The following is a 19019-nucleotide window of genomic DNA, read 5'->3' as shown; positions in this document are numbered from 1 at the left end:
GAAATCAAGACATATAAAGTCTTTGATTAAAATGCTTGGACTGATTTAAAATATTACCTCTTCATTATGCCATCAGTGTGTCACACTATTACCGGTAGTAATTTTACTGAGTTAAAACTTTCTCTCTTAAATCTGTGAATGCTGAGAAGAATGCTTATCTTTTAGTCTTCAGTGCTAGATGTCCAATCCATCTTGAAAGGGAGGGTTGGCAGCAACCATTAGCTGCATTGCTTTTCTCAGGTAAAATGAAGTTGAGGGAGCTGGAGCCTGTCCTAGCCAACTATACTCAAATTAAAATGTAATGAATTGAGATTGATGAGGATTTATACATTTATTCACTATTACCGTGATCTTTAAATAGCATTTTCAGAGCATACGGGGACTACTGTGGACATAAAGGAGTCCTAACATGTTCATTCACAATGATTTCTACATGAATTATGATATTAACATAATCAGACGAGAGCAAGAGGGTAATACGGATAATCAAGTATATTTGAAGTCCCTCCGGCGTGTGTTGTTTTGTGTTGTGCTGATTAAGGAAGTGGATGTAATGTAATTTGTTGTGGTGAGAAACACTGTTATGCAGATGAACCTACCATCAGGCAACAAAAAAACATTAGAAAATTCTTACAAATATATTTACATTATTAAATTATCGCATTTGCCTATGGGTTTATGTCATAGAGTGCAATAAATATCACAGTACTGTGCTTCATGTCATTTTATTTCCTAACTAGACCAATTAAACTAATTCGTTCATTAATTTTTCATACGGCTTATTCTCACAAGGGTCACTGGGGGTGCCGGATCCCAGCTAACTACGGGCACCAGGCAGGGGACACTTCACAGTGCCGCCCTACCTGTCATAATGTAATAGTAAAATATATAGCTCTTTAAAATAAATGTATCTTAAAGACCGTTCACTAAAAGCTAAACCATTATAGATCGAAAAAGTTCCTCATCACTTTTTGCCCCGAGTTTGAAAGCTCATATTGATTTAGTCCAACATATTCCGGCAGGCAGAAACATGATTCACACAATCTGCCTACATTTATTTATATAAGTGCTATTTTCAGTGCATCTTTGCCAACAAATGAAAGAAGGTTGATACCTTACCACCAATAGGTAGTAGACAATGTCACAATAGTCTGGTCTTTTCCTGTAAGACAGCAATGAAACTGTTGATTTTATTAGCTGTACTGAAGCAAACAAGACTAAATATTAGAGCAGTTATGGAACCCAAGCAACAAAAACAAAAAATCCAGTATTGCGTATGGCACAAAATTGAGAGTAAATTACAATCATGGATGATGAGTAGTGTGGACTGTCCTTAATGGAAATCTTGGATCTTCACTTTCTTTGTGTGTAGAAGTCCAAAATTCTCATAAGCATTTCATCCTCCTACCACACATATAGATGAGAGTTAAATATTCAATATCTAATACATAGAATGATAAACAACTAAAAGTACATTTTATAGTGGCATCCTTTTCCATTGGGCCCTCACCTGAGATTTTAAGTGGTTCTCTTGGGAGTCCCTCTGTGCTTGCATGGCGGTCCGCAGGAAATCCTGGAAACCTTTGCTGAGGTCGTTGGACCCTCGCGGTTGGGACATCTCCGAAGCCCCCAATTCCTGGTCCTCGGTGGATGACAGCAATGGGGTCTCCATCACACTCTTTTTGCCCATGAAGTGTCCTAACAAAGAAATACACACACTAACATTCTTTTGTAGCAAACTGAATTTAAAAAAGTAACATTAATGTTCATTCAATAGGTGAATTTTCTAAAGGATGTAAGAAGATATAATGAGTACATGCATATGAGTTTCAGTTTTGCCCTTTTGGAATGTGCTCATTTGTTTTTTTTAAATTGTTAAGTGTGGAATTAAAATATATATATATATATATATATATATATATATATATATATATATATATATATATATATATATATATATATATATATATATATAAAACATTTTTTATTTAAAAAAACATTACACCACAAATTCCCAATTGAGATTTTGCTGATTGCACAATTTCCTTAATATTACCAGTAAATGTGAAACACTAATTATGGCTTTTTTTTACATTCACAGGGCACAAATTTTTGACTCTGGATGTCAATACATTTTGATTAAAAGTTTATTTGCCAAAAAGAATTGGACGTAAAGCAATGGCAATGAACTGGAGCCAATCTTCCTAGTTTAAATAAATTAAATGTCTATTACTATCAATGATATGCAATGAGAGCCAAATACTAGTACTTTGAAATTTTTTGAACGGGGGTTGTAACCAAGTGTGTATTTTTATATTTATTCATTGCTAAATTTAGGTTGAATTATAATTATGAAAAGAAAATATTACAAAAATGTCATGCAAAATTGGTCACTTGCTAAATAAGGAGTTAAAAATCGAGAGGGTTAAAAAACAGAACAGAAGTAAAAAAAAAAAAATCAAACAACCAATTGGCATTGGCTCTAATGCAAAAAAAAAGAACAAACAACATGAATTCTTTCCAATAAGAGCTGCTTCTTGCTTACCTGTCGCCCAAAGGTTCCCTCTTGGATACACGTGAATTTTGTCCACTTTATTCCTCAGCTGGGTGAGGTCGAAGCTGACCGCTGTGCAGACAGAAGCAAGCGAGAAGATGGCGAGGTAAGTCAAGAAACCACACCGGCACATATCGTTCACGGTCAGACTCTTCATGTTCAACTGTCTCTAGCAAAGCGTGTGTGTTTGTGTGTGTGTCTCCTATGGCGGAGCAACCTTCCAGCTTTTAAAGGCGCTCTTTTTCTAGTCCAACCCCCTCTGATGATGATGTATTTCATTCACTACATTTGATACTCAGTATCATTTTTTTAAAATAAGACTTGTATGTCATAAAAAGAGAGAAAATTGATCGCATACCTGTCAACCTCTGCCGATAACTGCCCTTATAAATGATTATTGATTCCCCTTACAAACCCCCAAAAAACCTTACAAACACCGTACGACTCGTATCATATAATCATTTATAAGGGCAGTTATCGGCAGAGGTTGACAGGTATGTGATCGTTAATTCCCACTTTCATTTGTATCGTACTGAAATTTGGATTTAGGTCAATTCAACTGAAAGCTTTTAAGTAGACATAATTTTTTTAGTGATACGTTCGTATTAGCTTCACAATTTTGGAGCTCGAGGGTGGAGCTTGCATGGGTTTTCTTTGGGTACTCAGGTTTCATTTTTTAGCGCATTCAGCAATAAACATGAATTGGAAAGTTTCCTGTCATGATCATGAAGCGAACGAACTCTGTTCTTAGGACACGAGAAGCTACCGACACACGCAGATTCTATTTTTTTTTTTGATGGCAATAACCTGGCATTGTTCAGCCACCCATCTTGCTCTTTAAATAACCTTTACTATTCACATACACAAACATTGCTGAATGCCATCTTAATTAGAGACTGTGGAAAGCATCAGGTCATTTTGGCAACAAGTTCACAGTTGCAGTAAACTGCTTATCATGGTTTGGCGTGTAGTTTTTCATTTTATCAAATTAACTGCAGTCTTTTATCATTTATGAAAATATAATGGTTAGACTTTATAATTTTTCTTATTTTAAATAACCACTTGCTCTCAAATTTAAGATATTTTTTAAGTGTTCCTGAAAGGTTTGGATTGAGTACACCAAAACACTTCATAATGGATGGTAACCAGATTCCATATTTAATAACGTTCATATTTAGTTGTCATAAAATACTTCACATCTGTTTTTTTCCAAACACAAGAAGTAGACACGAAAAAAAACAATGCTTAAATCGTGTTTAAGAACGCTTCACTTGAAAATAATAATATTGATAATAGCCTTGTTCCCTCACAAAAATATTTGTAAAGCTATTCCCATTCCTACAAAATGCTCAAACAAATGGTACAAAAGAAAAATTGGACAGAGTGGAACTCAATCGCTGTGTTGAAGGCGTCGTGACTTGACTTTTTTTTTTGTATTCTTCATCTTTCCTGCCTGGACGTCAAATTTTACTCCCGATGGACCAAGACGAAGAGGCCCAGCATGAAGAGAACGGCGTACTGCGAACGAGGCGAGCACGTTAGAAGGTCGCAGCGATGCGTACGTTCGGGTTGGCGGTTAAGTCGTGCCACCTACTTTGAACTTGGGGTAGTCGTTCATTAGGATGGTGACGATTCCAATGTATGGCACAAACCTTGAGAGAAGGCAAAACGTGAGTCGGCTTGGCTGCAAGTGAAAGCTATATGCGCAATGCGTGATTGAGAAAAGCAAGCTTTGGCGGCAAATATTTTTCAATTGGTGGATTTTGGTGGTATAAAGTGATGAGCAGTGAATCGATATTTGTAAGTTTCAAGGTCCCTTCTTTTTTTGGGTCGCATGAATGAATATCACTAAAAAGTAAAAGCTGTCAATGTTTTAGTTATAGGAAGATCTGATTTCTTGGTCTAGAATTAATAATATAAATGCTTGATTTGTCAAAAAAAATTGTAACCTTTGAGAAGCGTCTGTGGGGGTACTCGGACGTTTGGTCGCCCGGACGTTTGGTCGCCGGACGTTTGGTCGCCCGGACGTTTGGTCGGCCGGAAGTTTGGTCGCCCGGACGTTTGGTCGCCGGACGTTTGGTCGCCCGGACGTTTGGTCGCCCGGACGTTTGGTCGCCCGGACGTTTGGTCGCCCGGACGTTTGGTCGCCCGGACGTTTGGTCGCCCGGACGTTTGGTCGCCCGGACGTTTGGTCGCCCGGACGTTTGGTCGCCCGGACGTTTGGTCGCCCGGACGTTTGGTCGCCGGACGTTTGGTCGCCGGACGTTTGACAACATGACAGAGAGTTTACTGTTGAAACCAGCTCTCAAAATTATATTCATGAGAGAGAGTGTTTAATATCTAAATATCTACTGTTGAAACCAGCTCTCAAAATTATATTCACCCGGGCGACCAAACGTCCGGTCACGGTCTGTGGTGATGCAACCTCGTTGGGCTTTCATTAAGAAACTCTTTCAGAGGTCGAAAGGAACGAGCTAATAAGGTCAGCCCCATCAAGTGAATCTGTGTCGCAAAGGAAACCCGGGCTACCCTCGATTTGCCTCTTATGTATGATGACAAAAAGACCAAGAGGGTGGTTTCCACTGTTAAGCCGCATCTCATTCCCTGGAAATGAACTATTGAGGATCACAGGACCTTAAGCCCCAAATCTAGTTAACGACTCCATTTGACTTTTGGTGTCCTTGACCTCGCAAGTCAAGAGCTGACGTGTTGAGACTTATTTACCCCCGCGCTCGTCCCACCACGTCCTTCTTCACCAGCCAGTGCTGTCCCTGCTTGTACAGACCTCGGTCATCTACTGCGTTATTGTCCCCTTTGGTCAAGAACTTAATGTCTCCATTTTCCCTGAGAACAGAAACAAATCAATAATTTCCATATCCGACTTTTGTGTGTGATCCTTTTTCAATTGCAAACGAGTCCTTACTTTTCGTGAACCTTTATCACTCTGTGTACTATGGGGATCTCACGGCCTTCTATCCTAAAGACCACGATTTCTCCCACTCGGATGGGGTCCTCCACCCGGTTGGTGAGGAAGAGGAGGTCTCCTCTGTGGAACGCCGGCTCCATGCTGCCACTGAAATTAGCCGGAAGGAAAGTGTTTCAAAGGATCCTTTCTTCAAGGGATGCGGTTAGAAAGTTAGCCGCATGGACAGCATTTTTCTGCCAAGCTACTGTGCGGAGCTGACAGCCTCGCCCATCAAAAACGTGCAACTGCTCGTGAAGTGATACATTGATCTTGAACACTTCAAACGTCTGACGTCATTGGCCAGAGGGATTTTTTTCTTGAGCAAAGTTTGAGCACCCTGATTTAAATCACTTCTTTAAAATTCATGGCCGAATTGAAAGACATTTATTCCTAGACGTACCTGAGAACGACAACGATGGGACTCTCACTGCCAGTGACCACCATGAGACCTTTCCAGATCATCAAAGCTGAGGAAACTATCATACCAAAGTTCAGCACCTGGTAATAAAGCTGTAACATATAAGCGCAGTTAATTATTTATTTATGGGTTATTTCACAATCAAGAAAAAAACATAGGATTGACAGCATTGGTCACACTAGGCAAACATGTCCCCCATGTTGGATTACAGCTCTGTAGAAACCAGTGGTTGTTGAAATACAGTTCAAGTGGTTATACAACAAAATAACAAGGATATATGAGACTAATTTTTGCATTATTTAAAAAAAATATTCTTAAAACATTTGTGAATTTTACTTTTTTTTAAATTATCAGTTTCAGATCAGAATCCGATTGCTATCAGCAAATGACAGCATAAAAATAATCATATTAGAAGTCAGAAATTATCGGGCCATCCCTAATTTAAATGCATTTCCACTCATTTTCCCTCCACTACTGATGAAACGTTACTGTTCATTTATGCAATACAACAGTTTACAATTAAGCAGAAGAAGCAGGACACTTTCACAATGCATAGCGGTGTGCAGACTTGTCAAAAATATTCTCTTTAACTCTTTCCGTGCCATTGGCGGTGATAAAACTTCAAACAAGGGTGTTTTTGACCTTTTGGTTTGGATTTAAATAGATTTATCATTGGTTAACATTTAATTCATTTGAACATTCGTTCATTCGCTGCCAGATCTCCAAGTTAAAATGAATGGGACGTCTCTTATTGACAAACACAGGAATAAAGAGAGACACATCATCGTTAGTGGCAAAAAAAAGATTTAGGTTTAACACAGTGGGGGTGTATTTGCAATGACTGTGGCCGCGGAGGGGAAAACTCATTGGACCCCCTTCCCCCCTAAAAAATAGTTTAAGAGAATCAAATTTAGAGTAGTACCTAGAGGGATCTTTTTCAATCTGCATCGCTATTGTAAATTTAATTTGATCTCCATAAAACCGGACGGAGGTGTACTGTAGTTTTTTCCCCCGTGTTGTCTACGGCTAGCAAGCATTAGCCCAAAGGGGTCCCGTACCCAACACAAAGAGTCCAAATGACGCCATTGCACCCACCTGCCGCTTGTTCATGCGACGCACCTCGTCGAGGCAATCAAACGATAACATTGTGGCAAATGATAAGAGCGTCAAAAAGACCGATTTTTACATGAAAACGCGTTTGGAAGGGAGCATATGGATGAGGTTCTCGGCGGTAGAAGAGCTCGCATCCTGTCCTCGACTTCCGGGTGCGACGACCGGAAGTCCCGCCCATTCGCCTGTTGGGTGAGTTGTCACTTCAGGATACGAGGGTGAAATTACATATTTTATCTAAATATTTTTTCACTCTATTTAATTTTTTTTAATACAATTTTCCCCCTATTTTCTTTTTTTAAGTTTCATGCACGAATGACTTAGGATATTGGTTTACATTGTTATATATAGTTCAGTGGTCCTAAACGTGCAGCCCGGGGGCCATATGCGGACAGTATATTTTATGCCCCACATGTATTTTGCGATGGGTAATAAATAAAATCAAGAAATAATTTTGAATGAATTAATAACGAATTAATAAAGTGAGATGTGCCGTTTAAGTAATTCGTTTCAGGGTCCATTTTTTGTGAAACTTAAAATGAATTAAAACAAATTGTAATAAATTTGGGAGAAAAACAATAAAACAAACTCAAATAAGAATGCTTGGGCAATTGTATCTCATTCACTGTCATTTTGAAACTTTCAATGCCACTTTGTTTGCATTATGCAAGGAAAGAAACACAATTAACTAAATCCTAAAAAATCACTTCAAATTCTGAGACTTTTTCTTTGCCAAATTAATATTCAAAATGTTAAAGCCTACTATAAACGCGAGCATTCTCAATCCAAAGATGATAAAATAAACACTGAACTGTGTGATTATTAGGATTCCTATCATAAAGCAAACAGTCCCTAGAAGTAAAATAATAAATGACAAGTTAATAAAGTGAGATGTGCTTGACAAAATAAAAACAAATATACCTGGTTCACTTTCACCTTCTCTTGTTTGCATACAGTGATATAATTTCCTGGAGAAAGTACATACAGGCGACTACTTTGATATCATTGTTTGTAATCGAGGTGCTGTTCTTTTTCATTGGACGATAGAAGGCCAATGCAATTGAGTGTCATTATGGCTGTTGTAAATCATTAAGGTGAGTTCATTATATAAACATAATGTTCCCTGTTTTGTTCACTGCGGCACTATTAATACGGTTATTTTAAATTACATCATCTGAGATCATCAAATGTAAGAACAGGAGATTGGCAGTGTAAATTTTTTTTTAAATACTTCACATTTGGACTGATCAACCTTAGCAGAGGTCCATGTGAACAGTTAAAACCACATAGCCTCTGCGATGTATCCTTTATCCAGCCATGAATGATGATTTTAATCTCGACTAATTTCACACGCGTTTACGACGTAACCTCTGTTAGTCCTGCAACGGGCTGCCGTCTGCTGTGTAAATGCCGACCGGAATTTCATCATCCGTTTGTCACCTCTTTAAACACCATTACAATTAATGTCAGAATCCAAACACATAATAAACACATGTACTCCATGTCTCAAATGCTTTACTTTAGATGATTTTCCAGCATAGATAGCAACTGAGCGTTTAGAAATTAGGTGAAACATGTTTGGCAGCGGTGTGGTTAAAACAAAACCAAATCAAAAAAATGGTCTGTAATAATTAAGAAGTACTTTACCTTGAACTGAATTCAGCTGTATTTTTTTCACGTCATTGCTGTGTTTGCCAATGACACAACCTGAAACAACCATGGTATAAAAAGAGCAGACAACACAAAGACAGTGATGTGGCAACCAGTTGGCAATTTTTTATAGATTCTGGATAATATCCAATAATCCCCCAAAAAATCCATTGCAGAGTTCAGTTTGAATTTGAATGTTGAAATCAAGTAAGGAACAAAACTAAGGTCCAGTTGACTTAAAATATAAGGTTTTAACCTATAGCTTTTTTTATTAGTAGTAGTTTTCCATCAAATGTGACTTATTTTGTGTATTCCTAACTCACTTTATCATTGTAATCATGTACACTTACAATCACTCACTTTTAAGTTCATATTTCGACTCGTCACACGATAAAGACAACAAGTCTCGAATACAGTTTTTTCCATTGCGTCATATCATACCCCGCCTGATATAGAAATTGGCCAACTTCAAGCGAGTGGGACATTGCCACATTTTTTGAAGCCAGCCTCTGGTGGCATTCTCTGGTACCGCAGGGCTTCAATTCACCTTCCCAGAGGTTGGCTCTTGGTGATTAAGCATCAAGGTTGTCTTGTATTCATAGTGGACAAAAGCAACATTTTGCTGATAAAACTTGACTGAAATGCCAGCTCGTCTGCGACATTTCGGCGAGCGTGGACGCCTTTCATATCGTCTGCCCGAAAGCTCACGCTAATTGAGGTCAGTGAGACGGCAACAAAGCAAGACGAGGCCTTGTGGGGTCTCGAGTTTGGACGGAACATCTTTCGGTGTGGTTCCCCGCCCGTCTATATCCGTTGCCCGAGTTATCCGCTAAGAGGAGCGGATTCAAACGACATGCAAATAAGCTCAGGGTATTTTCGTCATCTCGTTTCTTCGTGTGTCGCAAATGTGCTTAATGATGTGCTCGGAGTGGACGAGTTCACATTAGACCTTGTTATACATTGAATGTCTTCAGTTGGTGACTGACAATTCACTCATTTGCTTGAGAAAAAAAATGCTCCCATCATCGCAAATGATGTCTTTATTGCATTCCGCCAGAGTTACTCGTGCCAGTGCAACTTTTCCGCCTTTAATTTCCTCCGCTTCGCTAACAACTTACAACGTAATGGCATGCGGAAAAATGATTCCTCGTCTCATTGTTTGACAATGTTCCACTCAGACTAATAGAACTTGTTTAAACAGACACTGATGATTTGAATAAATCTTGTGAATGGGCTAAACGGGAAACACCAATGGATAAAGTATGTCATATTGTTGAACGGGTCAAACAGTAAAGGTTAAATGCAATTTGTAATAAGCTCTTAGCATAGTCTTAATACAAATAAATACAAACACATGTACAAGGGATTTGTTTTATATGATACTAATTGCTGTCAACACAGTTTCTAAAGAAGGATATTAATTGAATAATAATGAAGATTTTATCTGGATTTGAAAGGAAGCTTTCAACGCAGCTAAATTTAATCTAATTTCATTTGTAGTAGACAAAAGCGAGCAAAGCGTTCATAAAAGACTTTGGGAAAACTTGTAGGTGGGCCAAATGTGAGTCTTTGTTGCGTGTTGTTGTGACACTGATGTTGCTGGACGTCATCATAAATGACAACAAGTGAACTTTTTGCTCTAAATAACATTAAGTGGACACACGGGAGCTCTTACATAAAGGATGACGCGCTAATGACCAAAGATTCACTAGTGATTATCATGACGAGGTTAGCCTTTTGCATTGCTTTCACACACACGCACACCACGCTCCAATTTTAACAAAGGCATCTCACTGGCAAATTTGGATAAAAATGAATCAAATATATCATAAGTTTCTCATTTTACGTCATTCACTTGTCTTCATAACACATGTAGGACAGACGTCATAAACATGGACCCACTTCTGTTCATTTTATATAATTTTTGGATCATCTTTATTATGAACATTCACACAGTAATGACTTGGATTTTAGTTTTACTGATCTCAACTTTACGTATTCAGCTTGTTTAAATTGTGAAAGGTTGCCTTACACCTACTATTGGTAACCAGTAGAGGGTCGCATCTCTGGCGTAAAGTCTTTTAAGAAGGACTTCAGCAAAATGAGTATAATTCATTCAAATTTGCAAAAACTGGGACAGGATGTCATAAAACAGGATGAGTCACGTTTTCTGGTATTTTCAGATGAAAAGATGGTCAGCACTGAATCGAAACTATGTTCATCTTATTACTTAAAACACAGCACAAACTCTCAGGATATTTCTCCAGACACTCGTCTTTGTTTTATTTTACATTCAGTCCCATTTAGCGGTTATAATATAAAATATGTGTCACTGTACATCAAAGTCATGCGACAATTCTATCTACATGTGCGCAATAGTTGGATCCTCTGTGTACAAAAGTTGACTTTATGGTAATCGTGCTAAACATGTTCAGTATTTATAAATAAGCCACGGACCCAGAGGTTGTCACGTGGAATGGAACAATAGGCCTTCAGTAAGTGAACTAAATCAACAAATAGAAGCGCACAAGAACAGATAAAATATGATAAGCAGCAAACACGTGTGGTTTTCAAATGCAGCTTACCATGTTAGAACAGTGAGCTGTTATCTCTGCTGTAAATTTACCAAATTAATTAACAGCTAGCATAGCTCCTTTATTTACGACTTCCTGAAACCACATGACTACCACAACTACCACCACAAATTCTTCTTTGTAATTTCTCTCAGAAATATCCGCTTCTCTCAGGTCAATGTTAGTACCACATCAGACTTTTCTACCAGGTGAAACTTTACACATTACCATCAGTTTACGCAGCAGGTCTAAATGATCACATCCCTTGCCTAACTACTCCATTCTGGATGAACTGATGACGAATGGCTTAATTGAAGCAATAACAACCTAGATGAATGAAAATATTGGCATCACTGCTGCCTAGATTTCAAGCCAATTCCCAGGTTACGCATGGTGCATCTATCTGGATCATAGGATGCACGGAGGTAAACTGTTTGCAAAATATAGGTATACCATATAGTTATATTTTATGTTAGACTAATGGGTCTATAACCAAGAAGATGATGAATTGTTTGGATAGACATAATACTCCAAAATATCAGACAAATAAACACTTAAATCCAAAAAAGACTAGGAATGGCAACTGGTAAATTTCTGGTCTGTAATGCCTCAGAGAGAGACTTCAACAGCAGTTTTCAGAGTATTATTGCCCTCTTGCTGCGACTTTCTCGACGTCCGGGGGCTACCGGTTGCTCTTCTGCTAATCTGTGGGCTCCCTGAGCCAGAAGCCTGATTTTTGCGCTGTAGTAATGGGCTCTTGGAGCCTTTGGACTTGGCTGGTGTCGTTAAAGAGTCCAAAACTTTGAGCGACCTCAGACCCAGGAGGCCGCAAAAGTAGTTACAATGGTGATGTGAAACAAAAGCCTCCAAAACTTCAGGCTTGCCTTCAATTTGGAGGCCTTGATGTCTGCAGCAATAAAAAAAAAGTAGGTTGACGAGTCTAAACGATACAAAGACCAAAAACCATGTTGTAGTATAATTTAAACATTTGACTAACCCAGTAGATCTAACTGTAATTCCAATGTTGGTGATCTTTGTATCGACCCCTGAAAAGTAGAGCATGATTATGTTGTGTAAAACCTGATAGAAACACATTGGAATTTGCAGTTTGAAATTTCTTTACTCTTGGATGTTCAGCTGTATTTTGAAATGCAAAGCCTACCTTCAAGTCGGGTGATGAGCAGATTCCTGCTGGTCCATTGAAAGATCCAGTGCTGCAAGGCGCAACACTTGAGCCCGACGTCAGAGGTGGCTTTCATCTCCATTTTTTCCATATGGTCCAATTCAACATATTTCTGGTAGACCCCAGCCAAGTCAGCCTCCACAGTGGCATAAGGGATAGTGTTTGCAGGCCGGTACATTAAGTGGACTGGGATGACCCTGGTTTGTGGAGGTTAATGACATTACAAAGCAAAGACATTTCCATTCTTTTTACCAAGCGGTGCTCAGAATCAATGCAAAAACAAGGTAACATTTGGTCCACTATTTGGAACTCACTCAAGAGGAGGTCCAAAGTTTTCAATAATTCTTGCTTCTGCAGAGAAGATTTTGCAGTACTCCCGAGCCAGATTCTGAATTTTACATTGCTGTGTCCGGAACAACGTAAAACATCTTATTAGGATTCCACACAACATAAAGCCTCCCATTCGGAACTGAAGCATACCTGCTTGACTAATTCCAAGTTTCTTTCGGTGAGGCCGTGTTCCTCCTTCCCGCCATAGACGATTTCGCGTTTTACTTTGATGACACATGTGTGACCAGACTCAAAGACTGGCTCCAAGCCATATATGACTTTTGCCCTGCAGACTTTGTGGCCACTGCCTTCGCCGATACAGGATTGGTCCAGCATTACGCGACCGAACAACTTGTTGCCCCACACGCCACTGTCAGCCACGCCTTTGCTGAACACCAGGGGTGCCATTTCTATTTCTTCTCCAACTTGATGACAGTACAAAAGAGTTACACTAACAAATGACTTAGGCTTTAGGTTACATCAACTGCTAAACATCCAGTCTTACCACCAAGATCCCCGCGGAGAGAAATCCTAGCCAAAACTGCAGCACATGGGGAGAAGGAGCGCACACAGAATTGTTGCAGCTAAATATTACGGATAAAATACGGTTGTGCCAAGTGATTACATACTGTTTGGACCAAGCAGAAATTCTGTGGAGTCGCTCCCATAGTCATTTGTGATTGTGCACTTGTAAACGCCAGAGTCTTTACTTGATGCTTGAACGATAGCCAGATTGACCTGACTTTCGTCTGAAGCGCTGTGAAACAAAAAGAAATGCTGAGAATCGGTCGACATTCATTTGGGAAAAAAAGCTTTCCCAACGAGGAATTTACCTTCTCGTAATTCGGGCAATCTCCAAATCATTTCTGTACCAAGTGATGGCCGAGTCAGTGAGAATGTTGAAGAACTGGCACCATAGTTTTAAGTGCCCCGAGCTATTAGCAAAGCTTTCACTGCGGATCTTACGGATAACTTGGGGAGCTAAAAGGGACAGGTGTGAGAATTTTGTTCGTAACAGGCATAGGAATCAATGAGTAACTAAAGACCACAGGCGACTAATCAATGTGCAGCAATTTACCAGCTACCTAATCATAGAAAATGAATGGAACAGAAAATGCCTGAATATAAAAAGAACCCTACCTTTGCATGGGTCCAATCTGTCCTTCAAACTTTTCTCACTTTGGATGTCCTCATTGGGTGGTTGGGTCAATGTCTTTGTCGCGGTGGCTGTCTTCTTTCTTCCTAGCATCGGCGATCGCTTCTCCGAAGAAGTTGTCTCGTCATTGGAAGGAAGAAGAAGAGGTGACAGTGGTGAGACCTCTGGAGATGACGTCGTTTTCATGCTACTTGTTGAATGCATACTGTCTGGTGGAGAAATCTCTTGGTTCTCACTTTGGGGTTCTGGTTGTAATTTGGCCTCCAAAGATTTGTCCTTGGAGAGAGGGATTTTACGACGGGCTCCTGACGCTAATTCTTGTGGAGTTGCCAAAGAATAAGAACAATCACCATCTTTTTTCTCCAATAACAGCTTGGTTTTGGGGTTTGAATTCGCCAGGATATTATCTGGATTTCGTTCAACCCTTGACTGCCCTTGAATATGAGGGCTGTTTTCTTGGGTATCTGTAGCAATGAATCGTGGATTTGGCACCCCCGGTGAACAACCTCTTGGATGGTGTTCTATTATAAGTGATTCGGAAGTGTTTCCAGTTATTCCCTGTTGAGTTTTAGTGTGTAATTTAATATGTGGGTCAGACTTTTCCCGATGGCCCAAGTCTCCATTCTGATCACTTTTGGTTCTTAATGTAGTTCTTTGAGTTTCTTCCTCCTTAGGATTCATGACAACAGAAGGGTAGGTTTTTGAAGAACCTGCATGGGGGATAGTGGCACAGTCTTGATTATATTCTACTGTGCTAACAGGATCCGATGAACGACAGAGACTGGGATCTTTTTTAAATGTACTACTTTTTCCTGGATGACCTTTCTTTTCAAGATTTTCCTTTGGAGACGTTCGACCAACAGAATTCCTAGGTAAGCCATCAGCGACTAATTGAAATTTTGGGTTTTCTTCCTCTTTAGGATTCACAGAAACCGAAGGGTAGTTATTGATAGAACCTGCAAAGGGAATGTCCAGAACATTGCCTTCTAATTTTAAAGGCTCAATGGCAGATGGAGGACAAAGACTAGAATCTTCTTCAAAAGTCCTATTCTTTCTGCTATTACTTTTCTCTAAAAGATTTGCTTGTGGTGATGTTTGACCAACGCTAGTCTCTGGAATGACTTGAGCTTCGGACTTCCTCCCTTGAGTTGTCTTATCCTTAGGACTTAGGGGATCAGCCGCTGGGCTGCCTAGCAAGCCTGCAGGCAAGTTGTTTGAGTCAAGAGTGCTTATTTGGGCTCTCATCATTTCTGCAACAGATATGACCCTGGCCACAGGTTGGGTGGTTTCTTGGAATCTTCTGGATTGCTGCTCATTTAAGATCAAAGCTTTTTTGGAATGTTGACCATCAGCTTCAACCATCCCTTTCTTGTTCTTAGAAGACACAACATTGGTATTAGTGACTTTAGTCACTTCATCTTTGCTTTGTTCCGCTTGTTGTGCCCTCGGTGCCGCAGTGGTTTCTGTCACTGGTTCATCAATCTTTTTATTTAGCATTTTTATTGACTTTTTAACTTCATTACCATCTAAATTCTTATTACTTTGTCCTATTAAGCCTCTGGCAGATTTGACGATTAAAACATCTTGGCTTTTCTGGTCTTCAGGCGAAATGACATTTGACTTTTGCGGGATCGTCAGGCCTTCGGTTGATCCCTTGGAATGAAGCTTTTTGTGTTGCGGCCCTTTAGCAAGAGGTGAGCCAAAGAGGAGCCGAGTGTCTTCTTTTGAAGCTGCTCCCTTCCATGGAGTTTTCCGCTGGGGTCGTGCGTTCGTCGCTGCCAAACCCTGATCAGGTGGAGGTTCTGGTTTAACTGGTGCATCATTCCCCCTCATCCATGTAGGAGCCTGTGTAACCTTGGGAGACAATGCAAGCATGTTTCCAGGCTGTAAATACAAATGACACTTTATCCCCGGCCACGTAGTAAACGTGCAATTTCAACAACAGTAACAGCGTGACCAGCAACAAATAGAAATCCCTGGAAAAGCCTACGTTAGATACTTAAAAATAATCGGCGTCTCATGCAATCTATGCAATGTAAGCAATGCTTCCAAATAGCATGTAGCTGCTTGTTTACTCCACTGCAAACTACCAGCTAATTTCAATATTTCCTGGAGGATTTCATTGGAGAGACAGCCATGCTAATTCTGTGTTTACAATACTAGAATGTAAATGTATTGCTTGTTATACGTTTAAAGAATTTTGAAAACACATTTCTCACGGATTAGCTGTAACCACTATACCAAGACTGCCATTACACATTTAATCCTTTGCACCCCTGTGTTGGGTGCTCGTGCACCCCCAGCTTCGAGTGGCCACACATAACCTAGCGATTGAAACAACTCGTGTAAACACTGCAATGGAAATGTAGTCAGATTTAGAATAGGCAGAACAGTTTGTTTCAATTGCTGCCAAAGTAAGGCGAGACAGCGAAGTTGATCCCGAGATGTACTTTTGTAACTACTACCTTTAGCATTAATGGCAAAAGATCAGAGGTTTTATATATTCGTATGGAGCAAGGAAATGGATACAAATCAGCTCTTTGATCCACGATCATCTTTCATTGGACTTGTACAACGTATAAAACATGTCAGTGTTACATGAAAACAGGTTGATCACCGATTTGTGGTCCAGACAGTGTCAAATCCACATCACGTCCAAGCATGAGTTGCTTTTTTAATTAGCCTTCTATAAATAGCAACAGATGTTTCCCTAGTCACGTGGCATTACCTAAAAAAATATCATAATCTCATACTATAATTATAATGACTTGACCTATTTTGTGCTGCAGAAATTGATTTCAAAAGCATTTTGAAAGATTAATTTGGATTGTTTGCTTGCGACATGTAAAAAAAGCATTTGACTGGATTAAAGTAAATATGGATAGGTTTGGACTCAAATGAGGATGTTTTAACAACATTAGTGCTATTTCCAGTAATCTAGAAAGGGTGCTATGGGGCTATTTTATGGTGAAGTGCGGTCACATTGGAATGTCAATCATTTTGAGGGCCACTTCAGTTGACTCACTGATGTCAGTAACTAACTGTGCAGACGGTTGCATCAGCCCTTGTCTATAATCACCATTCAAAAGTCCACGTGGCTAAAAACCGTTGACAGGTTATTTTGTGTTCAACATTTAACATTGCGTCATAACATTTGCCTTCTAATTAGTATTGTTGTGGAAGTTATTCCTAATTTTTAAACTTTTGACAATTTTTTAGAATGTGTTTTTGTCAGACGGTGGTTTAATTGTTTTGCCTTATATTTCACTCAACTCTTTTTAAGCACTCATTTAACTAATTGGCTGAGTGAGTGAATAGTGAATATTCTTATGTATTTATTGTAATTTAAAATATGTTTTAATTTGAAAAAAAAAACATTAAAAAAGTAAATGGCAGGTAAGGCAATGAAAGATGGGCATCCACTGCCAGTCCTCCCAGTTTAAATGCATTGGCTGTCTGTCATTGTCATAAATATTATGAAATGAAAAAAAAAAACAGCAACCTATGATGTAATTTGTGCTGCTAGTGAGGATTGATGAGCAAACGTTCATTCGCCCAGGCAAAAACGGATTGGAGGTCCGGCACCATCAATGGCAGCCAATAAGTGCCCTACGAGGCTTCATCAGAAGTGAAATCCACAGCGCTTAGCTTTGACTACGCCAATAAACAGCAATATGTTAGAAGCATCTCTCAGTATGATGGACGCAATGACGTGTCATTTATGGTTCCTATTTTCACTCAAGCCTTTTGTGTCATTCATGAAACAGGTTCTCGTAAAAAGTCATGCTAATCTTTTTCAAACTTATTGCCAGGCTGTCTCACGAGTAAACACGACAGCATCACGCAGCCCCACTGGCACCGCAGAGCGCTGACGTCGTTGCTATGAATAGCAGCACGTCGCTCGTGTTGGCCGGGACCACCAAGCTACCCGTGATCTTACGTAGGAGGAACAAAAAAGCTCACCTCGCTCTCCACCGGCGGATTCCTTTGTTGGGCTTTTGTTTCCTTTTGCGGCAGCTCTGGTAAAGCCGTCCTCTTTTGGAAGGCCCCTTCCGCCGATACGGGGTCGGTCAGGTTCTGCGGGACTGCTTTTGAGGCCCGTTGGGGTTCTGGGGTACTTTTGAGCTGGGAGGGTAAGGTGGGATTCTTTTCCAGAATTTTCTCCTCACATTTTCGGTCACTTTCTTTGTGTTTCCTCAGACTTTCTGGCGAACGTAGCGCCTCGAAACTTTTTTTTCTCAACAGTTTTCCAAATGGAACCGTGTTTTTGACATTCTCCGACTCTTTGGTTTCATCGGGGGTCCTCTCGCCTCTGGGGGAAATTTTGATCTTCTTCTTAACAAAGGGAGTCTTGGCAACGCCGCTGTCGTTATCAGTTTTCGACTTGGCTATGGGTGCAGGTTTCTCCTCCTTTGGTTCCTCTGCAGGTTCCTCCATCCTCACTTTTGAATCTTCAACAGCTGATGGAACCAAATCCTCGGGGACCTGGTCTTCTTTGGAGCTGGGTACGCTGGAGAAGACCTCCACGGTGGAGCGCCGCTTCTTCTGCGTGCGTTCCGGGCTGATGCCCCGAATCGGCTTCTGGTTCTCCTTCCCGCCTCGGCCGTCCGTTCTCTGCTTGAGCTTGGCAAAGTAGCGCTGGTGGATCTTGAACTCGTTCATTCCGCCGACCTCCAGCACCCCGGAGCACGACACGATGCCTTTGCTGTTACTGGCCGACGCCTGGTAGATGGCGGCGTCCTCCGCAGTGCAGCTGCGAGGACAAACTCATGTTGACGATAGACCAATTAAATCGATCCAAAAAATATCATAGTCGACAACGTACGTACTCGTAAATATGCAGCGAATGGTTTTGCCCATTGCGAAATATTTCATATTTAGGAAGGCCACATAGTCTGTCCATTTGTTTATCATCCTTGTACCAAGTAAGCTGAGGGATAGGATAACCTGAAGCAGAAAAAAACATTTTAAATTGTGAGAAATCATCACTCAAATAAGATCAGTGGCTTTAATAGGAATGTAAAACTGATTTCATGATATTTTATGGAATTATGTTACTTATGTTATCCACATGGACCGT

General features: G+C 40.1%; 3 protein-coding genes across 8 annotated transcripts; all 3 read right to left on the bottom strand.

Annotated features, from left to right (window-relative positions):
* Positions 1-7: 7 nt before the first annotated feature.
* nmbb (neuromedin Bb) lies at positions 8-2922 on the bottom strand. Of its 6 annotated transcripts, none has more exons than XR_013305264.1 (5): positions 2546-2922; positions 1511-1698; positions 1303-1404; positions 1115-1162; positions 8-280 (listed from the first exon to the last, which is right to left on the bottom strand). XR_013305264.1 is itself a non-coding variant. In XM_077621314.1 (3 exons), exons 1-3 carry the CDS (start codon positions 2709-2711, stop codon positions 1354-1356), a joined length of 405 nt encoding a protein of 134 aa, XP_077477440.1. In that variant the 5' UTR covers positions 2712-2922; the 3' UTR covers positions 317-1353. The 6 variants fall into 6 exon arrangements, 1 of the variants encoding a protein (XP_077477440.1); XR_013305266.1 differs by having other exon boundaries at positions 261-280; positions 1120-1162; XR_013305261.1 differs by having other exon boundaries at positions 9-280; positions 1115-1404.
* A 764-nt stretch (positions 2923-3686) lies between these two features.
* sec11a (SEC11 homolog A, signal peptidase complex subunit) lies at positions 3687-7233 on the bottom strand. The gene is made up of 6 exons (XM_077594814.1): positions 7033-7233; positions 5920-6029; positions 5478-5627; positions 5279-5398; positions 4149-4206; positions 3687-4072 (listed from the first exon to the last, which is right to left on the bottom strand). The coding sequence occupies exons 1-6, from the start codon at positions 7081-7083 to the stop codon at positions 4022-4024; spliced, it is 540 nt and encodes a 179-aa protein (XP_077450940.1). The 5' UTR covers positions 7084-7233; the 3' UTR covers positions 3687-4021.
* Positions 7234-10989: 3756 nt separating this feature from the next.
* Positions 10990-18831, bottom strand: LOC144090977 (uncharacterized). The gene is made up of 11 exons (XM_077622933.1): positions 18765-18831; positions 17903-18692; positions 13924-15793; positions 13617-13764; positions 13413-13540; positions 13289-13324; positions 12934-13208; positions 12768-12856; positions 12433-12650; positions 12268-12316; positions 10990-12177 (listed from the first exon to the last, which is right to left on the bottom strand). The coding sequence occupies exons 1-11, from the start codon at positions 18812-18814 to the stop codon at positions 11880-11882; spliced, it is 3951 nt and encodes a 1316-aa protein (XP_077479059.1). The 5' UTR covers positions 18815-18831; the 3' UTR covers positions 10990-11879.
* Between the last annotated feature and the right edge of the window lie 188 nt (positions 18832-19019).

This window comes from Stigmatopora argus, chromosome 2, assembly GCF_051989625.1.
Source record: "Stigmatopora argus isolate UIUO_Sarg chromosome 2, RoL_Sarg_1.0, whole genome shotgun sequence".
Lineage (NCBI taxonomy): Eukaryota > Metazoa > Chordata > Actinopteri > Syngnathiformes > Syngnathidae > Stigmatopora > Stigmatopora argus.
Note: the sequence above shows the minus strand (reverse complement) of the source record. Positions and strands in the feature narration are given on the sequence as shown.

Coding starts and splice junctions, on each gene's coding strand:
- nmbb (XM_077621314.1), bottom strand. CDS start 2,711: ATGAAGAGTCTGACCGTGAACGATATGTGCCGGTGTGGTTTCTTGACT. Junction 1,699..2,545: donor AGGGAACCTTTGGGCGACAG/GTAAGCAAGAAG, acceptor TTTCTTTGTTAG/GACACTTCATGGGCAAAAAG. Junction 1,405..1,510: donor AGAACCACTTAAAATCTCAG/GTGAGGGCCCAA, acceptor TATGTGTGGTAG/GAGGATGAAATGCTTATGAG.
- sec11a (XM_077594814.1), bottom strand. CDS start 7,083: ATGTTATCGTTTGATTGCCTCGACGAGGTGCGTCGCATGAACAAGCGG. Junction 5,628..5,919: donor CCCATCGTTGTCGTTCTCAG/GTACGTCTAGGA, acceptor GGCTAATTTCAG/TGGCAGCATGGAGCCGGCGT. Junction 4,073..4,148: donor ACGACTACCCCAAGTTCAAA/GTAGGTGGCACG, acceptor CCTCGTTCGCAG/TACGCCGTTCTCTTCATGCT.
- LOC144090977 (XM_077622933.1), bottom strand. CDS start 18,814: ATGAAATATTTCGCAATGGGCAAAACCATTCGCTGCATATTTACGAGT. Junction 13,541..13,616: donor ATTGCCCGAATTACGAGAAG/GTAAATTCCTCG, acceptor TTTGTTTCACAG/CGCTTCAGACGAAAGTCAGG. Junction 12,651..12,767: donor AACTTTGGACCTCCTCTTGA/GTGAGTTCCAAA, acceptor TCCACAAACCAG/GGTCATCCCAGTCCACTTAA.